The sequence below is a fragment of the Cottoperca gobio genome, chromosome 6, assembly GCF_900634415.1.
Source record: "Cottoperca gobio chromosome 6, fCotGob3.1, whole genome shotgun sequence".
Taxonomy (NCBI): domain Eukaryota; kingdom Metazoa; phylum Chordata; class Actinopteri; order Perciformes; family Bovichtidae; genus Cottoperca; species Cottoperca gobio.
The window spans coordinates 26,747,577-26,758,442 of record NC_041360.1 but is presented as its reverse complement, the minus strand read 5'-3'; the positions used below and the strand labels follow the sequence as shown (position 1 = coordinate 26,758,442).

Genomic DNA, 10,866 nt, shown 5'->3' with positions numbered 1-10,866 from the left:
CGTTGATGAGCAGTTCAACGTGAATATCTGAGCTGCAAAGTCTCAGTCGATCAGCAGAACGCTGGAACACAGATGGAGATGTTTGTCAGTGTTTGGAAACACGCAGTGACCAAAGTTTCCTTCTGCACCAGAGTCTCCCACAGGCAGCTCACATGTCTGTGATCACATGTCTGTGATCACACATGTCTGTGATCACACGTGTCTGTGATCACACATGTCTGTGATCACACGTGTCTGTGATCACACGTGTCTGTGATCACACATGTCTGTGATCACACATGTCTGTGATCACACGTGTCTGTGATCACACGTGTCTGTGATCACACATGTCTGTAATCACACGTGTCTGTGATCACACATGTCTGTGATCACACATGTCTGTGATCACACGTGTCTGTGATCACACATGTCTGTAATCACACGTGTCTGTGATCACACATGTCTGTAATCACACGTGTCTGTGATCACACATGTCTGTGATCACACATGTCTGTAATCACACGTGTCTGTGATCACACATGTCTACATGTCTGTGATCAGAGACATGTAGACACGTGTGATCACAGACACGTGTGATCACAGACATGTCTACGATCACACATGTCTGTGATCACACGTGTCTGTGATCACACGTGTCTGTGATCACACTGAAGCTGCAGGTCTAACTGTGAGATGCTTCGTTGTGTCCCACACAGTGCGGCTCACATGGTCCCAGAGATCTGTGCTGTGTTTCTCGTTGCTTTACAAAACCTTTCATTTCATTCACACATTTAGATTCTTCCTCAAATGTGTTCCCCCCCCCCCCCCCCCCCCCCGTGGTTGTGCCATGCATTGATTTAATTACCAAAACCAGCGGGCCAGTTATGACAGACATGATATGTTCCTGCGGGCCGGATATAATAATAATAATAATAATAATAATAATAATAATAATAAATTGTATTTGTAAAGCGCCTTTCAAAGCTAAAAGCAATCTCAAGGCGCTAAAATGCAGGACAACAACAACAACAACAACAACAACAACAACAACAACAACAACAACAACAACAACAACAACAACAACAACAGACATAAGAGGTGAAATCATAATTGCCCTGAGTTTGACGCCCGTGAAGTAAACACTGACACGTTGCGTTCAAATGTATTAAATATATGGCTCTCAGGGAAATGCATAAAAACATATTTGGCTTTTATGGCTCTCCCTGACAAAAAGGTTCCCGACCCCTGGTTTAGAAGTACGACAGCGTGTAAATAATATAAATATAAATATTCCCTGAGATTATAAAGTCAAAGAATTACAAGAAAGAAACTTTCCTCCCCTGGCACCGTTACACTTTATGTAATGAACCTACAATGGCCCCAACACGCCGTCGTAGGAACTGATCTGACGTATTGAATGTGTTGTTCCCGTGTTTGCAGCTGAGAACGGCCATGGTGAAGGGAGAGACCGGCAGCAGCAGACTGAGCATCAGAGCGTCGGTGGATAAAGGGGTGAGGGATCACACAAGTGTCCTAATTATAACCCCAGATTATTCTCAGCCTTGTTTCTAAATACAAACATTTTAATTTTCACACAAACGAGAGATGATGCACTCCGTCCTGGACATCCCCGAGCCGAGGCTAAAATAAAACGTCCTCTAAGTGATGTGATGTAAATGAAGGGTGTGCTTTAAATACAAAGCAGAAGCACTGAACCTACTGCTGCGTGGTGTATTCTATAATACCACATCCTTCATGAGGTGGTTCATGTCCTGTGTCTGAAGCTGCAGAGGAACTAAATGTATCAGATAAATGTCGGGCACTAAAAAGTACAATATTGGCTTAAACATTTAAAAAGTACAAAGCATGGATATACTAAAGGAAAGTACAAATACCTCAGTACCTATAGTATTACAGTAAATGTACTTAGTTATATACCACCTCTGCACAAGAGTACATATTGTAAACTTTATAGTTTGTCTGGGACATGCATGTAGTTTCCCTTCAGACCTGTAGGTGGCAGTAATGCTTTGTTAATGCTGCTGTTAAATATATTATATCTATATATAATATATATATATATCTATATTGTATCTACATAGATATACTATATATATCTATATATATATCTATATCTATATTATATCTATATTATATCTATATAGATATAATATATATATTATATATATATAGATATATATATTATATCTATATAGATATAATATATATATATATATATTATATATATATAGATATATATATTATATCTATGTAGATACAATATAGATATATATATATATATATATCTAGATATATATAATATATATATTATATTATATCTATGTAGATAAAATAGATATATATATATATATATATATATATATATATATCTATATATATATAATATATATATATATATATATTATATATTATATCTATGTAGATACAATATAGATATATATATATAAAATATATCATATATATCTAATATATATATATTATATCTATATAGAATAATCTATATATATATATATATATATATATATATTATATATTATATATATATATATATATATATATATATATATATAATATATATATATAGATATAATTTATAATTCTACAATGGTTTCCTTCTCCTCCAACAGAAACGGCCTCTGTACCTCGTCAACGACTACTTCTACACAAACATTGATGAGACACCTTTCAGGTAAATCAGCATTCTTTCTCTTCAGGCCTTTGAAACCGCTTTAAAGGGTTTAAAGCTTTAAAGGGACATGTTGGATGTTTTGAAGTGAACGAGTTGTATGAGGTACTTATCCATAGTACAGGAGTACCACGCTGTATTCAGTACGTGCTCCTGCTTCACGCTGCTGTCATACAGTCTCTGACGGGAAGCCGTTATCTTCGCTCTCTTCAAACACACCAGACTCCATCCACAAAAACAGTCATTTAAGCTCTCAGAACACGGGGGTCGATCGGTTCGTTAGTTTGTGTTTTGTTTGACTTTGGTGATTTTAAGGGTCAGTAATAATAACATAATAAGATAATAACATAATAACATAATAACATAATTATATAATAACATAATAAGATAATAACAATAATCTTTAGTTTTGTTAAAGCTTAACTTGCATTAATAATGCACAGCAGTAAGTGAGGCAAAGGTTCCTGTTGATAATGTTTCAGTAAAATAAATTAATGCAATTTGGATTTTTTTAAAACAAATTTCCATGGTTCCCACAGGGTCCTTGAAAGTTTGGGAATTTGTGGGGGGGGGGGGGGAATCAAGGTCTTGAAAGTTTTTGAAAATGGACATAAATATTATTTATTGAAGGTGCTTTAATTTATACATTTTGTGCAAGAATAGAAAGTCGATTTATTTTTAGATATATTTTTAACTTAATAACCTCGAGAAACCTTCCTCCGTGTCTCTGCCGTGTTTGGTCCTTGAATTCAAGGCATTGTGCCTGGAAAGTCCTTGAATTTGATGTGTAATAACCCTGATCAATTACAGTTGATTTAAATGTTCCACTCAGTGCCTATCTCATTTAAATATGTCTTTATATAAAGAATATAAAAAGATACGTATAAAAGAGTTATGTTGGTTTATATGTTTTTATTAATAACTTAAATATCCCAGAACTGTTTTCTTTTACTGATATATTCAGTTGCAGCTGTGTGATTGTGACCACTAGGGGGCAGCATCTTACACCATATGTTATTGTGATTTATTCTAAATATATATTGTATATAAAGGCTTCACGGTCTCTTCTCTCTTCTTCGTGTGTCTGCAGCTTCGGCATGGCGCTGACGAGGGGTCACGGGAATCTCATGTTCTTTGGAAATGTGTCTGTGGAGGAAGGTTGGAAAAACACAACGAATCGATAATAATAATAATAATAAAATGTATAATAATATATATAATATATATATATAGTAATAAAAATAATAATGTCAATGAACGTGTTTATGCATGTAAATAAACCCCCTCGTGCACGTTCTCATTTAACCTGAGGAGTTTGTATCTTCGTCCGCAGGCCTGCACGATCTCACCTCCCCAGACCTGAGCATCGCCAGCGAGTGGTACGTCTGCACCAAAGATTCAAAGTTTAACCTTCAATCACTTTATATCAATGTTGTGTTTTTGTACCGTAAATTACAAAGTGAGAGTGTTTTGTTTATTTGCAGCATCTTTTCTTAGTAATTATAAAATAACACTTTTTAATTCTAATTCTTTCACATCGGATGAATATTGAAAACAATTAATGAAACAAATGTTATTAATTCAATTCCTTAAGAAATCTTTTCGCAGAAGTCCCACTTTCCCCCCCGCAGAATTAATTTTCATTTTGAATAGTTTGAAACTAACATACGTTTCTGAAATGGTGATATATTATATATATATTTATATATATATATATATATTAAAGTGACGACTCGTCAATAAAACATGGTTCTGTAGAACAGAATATTAAACTGCTTTGTTTCTCCTGGTTTAATTCATATAATAATGTTGTTCTTCAGGATCTACTGTGAGACGGACACCGACCCGAGCCACCGGAAATACTCTCAGCTTCAGGCCGCCATCCGCTACCTGCTGGGGCTGGAGCCCGACCTCGAGTGTAGGTTTCTGACACTGAGATAAGAAACGTATAAAGTTTCTCCCTCATTTCATCTTTACATAAACGATATTGACCCGCGGTGTTTTGTGCCCAGGCGATGAGCTGTTGCTGCAGCACACGCTGTTTGACGCGGTGGTCACGGCGCCGCTGGAAGCCTACTGGAACGCCCTGATGCTCAACGACAGGTGAGACGACTTGTACCTGATAATGTGAAGCGTTAAAGGGCCAGTGCACAGAATCAATCAAAACATCTTTCTGCTGAAGAACTGTCGGTGACGGTGTCTCCGCAAACAAAACTATAATTAAATATGTTCGTCAACAGATCAGTGAACACTGACCGCAGCAACGTGCAGTGCTGTATGTCCGCTACAACAGAGACCAGACTAACATGTAGTTTAAAGAAATCAAAACCTTTACTGAAATCTTTGTATTTTTGTTGATAAAAAAGGAGACAAAATATTATAATATAGCCGACTGAAGCATATTTCTTGTTTCCATACAGCAGTTCAGTTTGTGAGCCTTCATTGTGCAGAACTTTACTGAAGGTGCCAATCAAGCCTGAAGTCAGTTTCTGTTTGGACATACCTTCCATCCTGTGTGTGTGTGTGTGCGTGTGTGTGCGTGTGTGTGCGTGTGTGCATGTGCGTGCAGGGTGGAGCCAGGGATTGAGACGGCCTTCCTCGGTACTCGTGCCGGCCTGATGAGGATCATGAGATACGCAGGAGTGGAGGCCAGAGAGGCAAAGTAAGACTCGACCGACAGCACTCACAGTTTAGGACGAGTTCAGTTCACAGTTCGTCTCAGAGACACTTGACTAAGATTTAGTCTGTAAAGCAGAAAAGTTCACAGTTCCATGTCATCGTCCGAGGACTCATCTGCTACGAAGCTTTGGCTGAAAGAATAATCTTGATGAAACATGAAAGCTGCTTTGTGACAACTTGCACGACAAAGGTGTTGTGACGCCGTTCCAGAGAAAGACTCCAGATCTGTTTAACATCCAACGCTGCAGACAGAAAGCAGCTGCTGAGCTCAGCTGATGACCAACATGTTGGTGCAGCTCTGAGCGAGAGAGAAGCTCACAGCAACTTTATCTTCTGAGGACACTTCAGGGTCAGTCAGCAGGTTTGAGAACTATTCAGCTTCCTGCCTGGTACACTTAATCTGTAGATATAAGAACAAACCTTCTGGTGTTAATGGCAAGCTTACAGAAAGGAGGAAGGAGAAAGCGAGGAGTGGCCGCTGCATCCTCTCAGTGTGACTGGACACTTCCATCTCACTGGTCTGCTTTCTGTGTTGTTGTGTTTGGTCAGCCGAAGACACACTGATGGATTATCTTCTGAATGATTTCTGTTGTCTGTACTTCCTCTCAACAGAACGTTTCTGACGGCGGCTGATAAAGACAACCTGTTCACCATCGATCACTTCCCCCTGTGGTACCGCCTGGCTGTGGAAAACACTCCCGGGAGCTTCTACTACTACGCCGTCAGCGACAAAGGTCCGCCTCTTCAGCATCGCTGGACCTTTAGTGCAGGAACAGCAGATTCTTTAGTCAGCTGACCCTGACGTACTGTTCTCTCCACAGGTGGGAAGTACATCATCGCCACGACGGCAGTGACCGTGTCGTCCGAAGGGAAGACGGCCATGGCCGGAGGTAAGTCCCTGCTTCTAATGTATCTCCTCTGTGGGCCGTCTTGTCGAACCTTCTTTATTATCGTCTTTGCTCGCTGATTGTTGATTCTTTTCCTTAATTTGTCCAGTTTTGACGATACATTTAAGACCTTTAAACATTACACAGGTGTTGGTAGGTCCTGAAGATAGACCAGTTTATTGCTTCAACTTATCAGTACGAAGTGGGTGCAGGGGAAGTGTTGTGTGCACAGTGTAGTAGCTACAGAACATTTACATTCTGTCGGCCACCGGCTACGATTTCCCGGGAAAATGTCGGCTCGATTTAAGGCAAAGAAAACTGCAAAACAAATACTTTCCAAGTGAAAGCAGCGAGCGGTGTGACCGGGCCTGTATCAGAGAATACTGAAAGAGACGACAACAATTTTGTAAGCCAGTTACAAACCTGCAGCTACGATTAGTCGATCGATGGAAAAATAATCGTTCAAATTGTCAAAAACGTCAGAAAAAGCTGTTTTCAGCCTCAAATATGGAGACTTCCTGTTTTCTCAGTTTTACATCATATTAAAGGGAATATCTTTGACATTTAAAGACCAAACAATTAATCAATAATCAAAATAATCGTTACTTGCGGCACGAATCTCAGAAGACGGCGATGTTGAATTCATTTTGTTAGTTTTCTTAATGCTTTATGTGGTTTCCCGCCTGTCGTTGGGCGTCATCATGTTGAACTGTGTTTGTCAAAATGTGGTGTTTTAAATAATAAGAAAAAAACTCCAGGTTAGATAAATATAGAGTTTATTATCTTCAGCATGATTAACAGTCCTTGAGTTGAGTTTGAGACGACGATTCATGTGCTTATCACTAAAATATGGACACAATGAAAACATTTGGACATTACACTTAATACGTGCGCTGATGCACACACTTCACACAGTCAGTATCTCAGATGTAACAGTTTGTGCTGGATTACAGGTTGTGTTTCAAAGCTTGGCCTCTAGGTGGCAGCACAGCTCTAGTATAGTTTGAATGCAGTTCACCTCAGTGATGAAGCAGCTTTTCCCAGACAGCAGCAGGACTCTAACACAGAGTCTGTTATTTAGAGGGAGTTCAACAGGACATCCACCTAACAAAGGAAGAACTATTTCTGTGGGGATGTCACAGATTACATAAAATACACAGAACTGAAGAAAACAAGAGAATGTGTGCAGCAAACATCAGGAGAAATGTCACATTTCACAGATTCACAGACGTTTGTACTTTTGGAGCTTGTGCTTGTTGGGCTCGGATACAAAGACAAAAAGGTCGTTTCATATTTCTAAAGAAGAAGAAAAGACACAGATGAAGGGAAGTCCAGGTGCAGAAGTGCAACAGCAGCTTCAGAGGAGTTTAAAAGCTGGCTGAGAGATGCAGCGCAGGGAATAACAATTCACAGAATATCCATACATTAAAAGAAGTGCTGCGGCATTCCAGTTTCACTGAATCCAGTCCGCTCCATTAGCTGTACCATCAGTCCCCGCTCAGAGATCTGCAGTTTCTCTCTTCGTTGTGTCATCCATGATGACAGCTGAGGAGCAGAAGCAGCCAAAGCGTCCTGGAAGGATCGAAAATCAGTAAAAAGCAGCGGGTCAGAAGCTGCTGATTCGATACCCGTGCACGATGCCGCAGGCCTCTTTGGGAAGCATCTCCTCTGGAGAAGACATTTGCCCATCCTCCAGGTCTGTGTCGGCCCCGGACTCAGCCATCAGAGGCTGGCCGCGGCTCTTCATCTCCCTCTGGTACCGCGCCATCAGCGAAGCGTAGACGCAGCCATAAGTTGCAGCGACCACCATCATCACGCACACTGTGCCACAAATCACACCCGCAACTATTTGCGTGCCGTGCGCTCGACGGACACTGACGGGCCGGTAGCGCTGGCGAACACATTCCTCGTTGCTGCCGATCCGGCCGGGCGGGCAGGGGGGCCGGGTGGCGTAACCTGGCGCGCCCTCTTTGGTTGCACTCTGCAGGCAGTAGCTAAACATCTCTGCTGGCACGCTGCGGATGTCCCTGCCCTTCAAATCCGCCGGGAGGCTGCACTGCATCGCATCTACCTGCCCATCTATGAAGCAGACAGAGAGGGGAAACAAAATAAGAGAGAGGGGAAAGGGAGGGGAAAGAGGAAGTAGAGGAAAGGACGAGGAGCGAAATGGGAAGAGACAAGAGAGGATTGAGAGAGATGGAGGTCATTATATTCTTAGATGTCTTTGCTCAGCATACATCCGTCCTGCAGAGCGGAGATTAATTGCTTCGATTAGACAGCTTTTGAAGTACAGACACAAAATACAAAGAGATTCGCTCCGGCACAGTCTTAAAGCCGACTATAAAACCTATCAACTTCAGAGTATTTGAGATTTGGACAACCCTGCTCACCCCTGTAAATCAACCACTCAATCCAGTGCTTGAAGTCTCTCAGCTTGCAGTCACACTCCCAGGGGTTTCCTGCCAGCTGGAGCTGCTGGAGCCCCACCAGGGGCTCGAAGGTCACTCTGTCCAGGGCCACCAGCCGGTTGCTGGCCAAGGACAGCCAGTCGAGTCTCTGAAGCCCATCCAGCAGGCCTTTGGGCAGCCACAGGAGGCCATTGAAGGACAGGTCGAGCCCTCGCAGCCGCCACAGCCCCCTGAAAACATCCTTGCTCAGGCCAGTGCCTCCTTGACTCCCATTCGAGCCCTGGAGGACATCAGTGCTGTTGTTGGGGTCAGAAGTAACCAGACGAGCCCCGAGGTAGTTAGCAGAAAGATTGAGGAAGCGCAGGCCGCTCACTCTAGAAAAAGCTCCAGGTTGCAGGGTGGAAAAGTGATTCTGGGAAAGATCCAGGAGCTCCACGCCGCTGAGGTTGGACAGCTCCGTCGTGCCCAGGGAGGAGAGGTTGTTTCGGGGTAGGCGGAGGATCAAAGAGTCCCGGTCCAGCAGTGCTAGGACGGGCGTCAGAGAGAGAAGGCCGACAGCGGAGCAGTCAGTGGTGTTACCATAGCAGGCTGCAGACACCAGGACAAGCGTGGACCGAGCCCAGCAGTCCCAGGAGAACCAACACCAGACTGGACAGGGCTGCACACGCTGCAAGACATGAGAAATAAACGGAACACATCGTTCTGTCGGACAGAAGTCACAACACTGCAACACCAAGAATTGTGGAAAGAAAAGTTTATAATAAGGTTCTCTGTGTGTCCGCCTTTCTTTATGGAAGCAGTTTAAAGTGTGTCCGGACTCACCCAGACCTTCCATGTGACTTTGTCCATACTGGTCCAGGTTCTTCATGTCTGTCACATTGACTCCACTGCGGCTCTCATCCAGCTGTCTTTGCACTCTGCCAGCTCACACCAACGTCCAGCTGTGGAGAACGTCCTGGAAGAAAAGGAAATGGAGACAGAAATGATGACTTCAATGTTCCTCAACATAGAAACACAAGAGTCTTCTGGAGGACTTTAGGTTTATGTTACGGCCATCGCTTGTTACATATATTTCAATAACTGATGGCCGTTTAGTTTAACAAGACTAAAGACTAAAATCTGATAAAAATCTTAAATTAGTTTATGACCAGGATATGTAGTTTACAGTCGAGTCAATTTTATTTATATAGCCCAATATCACAATCTGCACAGCATACGACCCTCGCTTCAGACCTTAAACGGACACATATTGAAGAAACCGCCGGTGCTGTCTGATGGAATAACATTTCAGCTCCGATATATATGCAGAATAAAGTTCCAATGTCCAAAGTTCCCCCAGAAAGTGAAACCCAACTGATTTATGCCGCTGAACGTTGTACCAGGTTTGTACAACGTGTCCTTTCTAGCTTCAGCTGATGTTTCCTCTCAGTTTTTATGTCGACCAGTTTGTAATTTTGACATTTTTAAACACGCTTATTAATTTTTTGTACTGGTGGTTAAAATGTTTCATGTTCATCTTACGTCGTGCGTGAGAAGTGAGAAAAGGGAACGACTGTAGCGTCTCCTCCCTGCTTCACTACTTTACTACAGAGGATAATCCTCCGTGAGCTTCGTTTAGATTTACTTTGCTCTCTTTCAGCTTTTACACGTCTTTACTTTGAATCATCTCATTGCTAGCGAATAAAAGATTTGCTCGTTTTCACTCCAAGCTTTACACTTCACATCTGCTCCACGGATTCAAACTGATGGTTTTCTGTTTCTCAAACCTCTCAGCCGCCATGAAGAGTGCAACTCGATATGCAAGATTAAGTGGAGTATTTCGTGTGCGCTGATTAAAAAAACATCAACAGCTTAGCCTCTTGTGGAGCTGATCTACAGTATATTGGCATTACGGGCCGGGGTTGTGCTGTAATTCACAGCTTCTCGCTTGTCCTCAATCCTCTTCATTCTTTGGCTTTCTGGCTCGGAGAGAACACACAGGCTTCATATTGAAGTGAAATAATCCTCTGTGTTTTCATCTGGCAACATCGGAGAAAAGTCGATGCCAACTTCTGTCTTCTTAACACCCCCTCACAATTCCTGTACGCTGCAGATACAGCACAGCGTCAGCATTGTTTCACACATACAATCAAGAAAGATGTTTTTATTTTTGATGATTTTTGCATTTTTCATTCGCTCTTTTTTCCTCCTCTGGATCTTTTTGTTA

At 41.8% G+C, this 10,866-nt stretch overlaps 2 protein-coding genes across 2 annotated transcripts in view; one reads left to right on the top strand and one right to left on the bottom strand.

Moving 5' to 3' along the window:
- Positions 1-10,866, top strand: part of LOC115009147 (voltage-dependent calcium channel subunit alpha-2/delta-4-like) — a 71,899-nt gene that overhangs the window by 27,119 nt on the left and 33,914 nt on the right. The window contains exons 19-27 of the mRNA XM_029432942.1: positions 1,420-1,491; positions 2,628-2,689; positions 3,777-3,844; positions 4,020-4,065; positions 4,507-4,604; positions 4,699-4,789; positions 5,256-5,348; positions 5,978-6,099; positions 6,187-6,255. Coding sequence (XP_029288802.1) covers positions 1,420-1,491; positions 2,628-2,689; positions 3,777-3,844; positions 4,020-4,065; positions 4,507-4,604; positions 4,699-4,789; positions 5,256-5,348; positions 5,978-6,099; positions 6,187-6,255 — 721 coding nt within the window. The remainder of the gene's footprint in view (positions 1-1,419; positions 1,492-2,627; positions 2,690-3,776; positions 3,845-4,019; positions 4,066-4,506; positions 4,605-4,698; positions 4,790-5,255; positions 5,349-5,977; positions 6,100-6,186; positions 6,256-10,866) is intronic.
- On the bottom strand, positions 7,023-9,528 carry LOC115009149 (leucine-rich repeat and transmembrane domain-containing protein 2-like). The gene is given in 4 exon segments (XM_029432944.1): positions 7,023-8,331; positions 8,643-9,246; positions 9,248-9,327; positions 9,483-9,528. Coding segments are annotated over 4 exon segments (1,203 nt in total). The 3' UTR covers positions 7,023-7,858.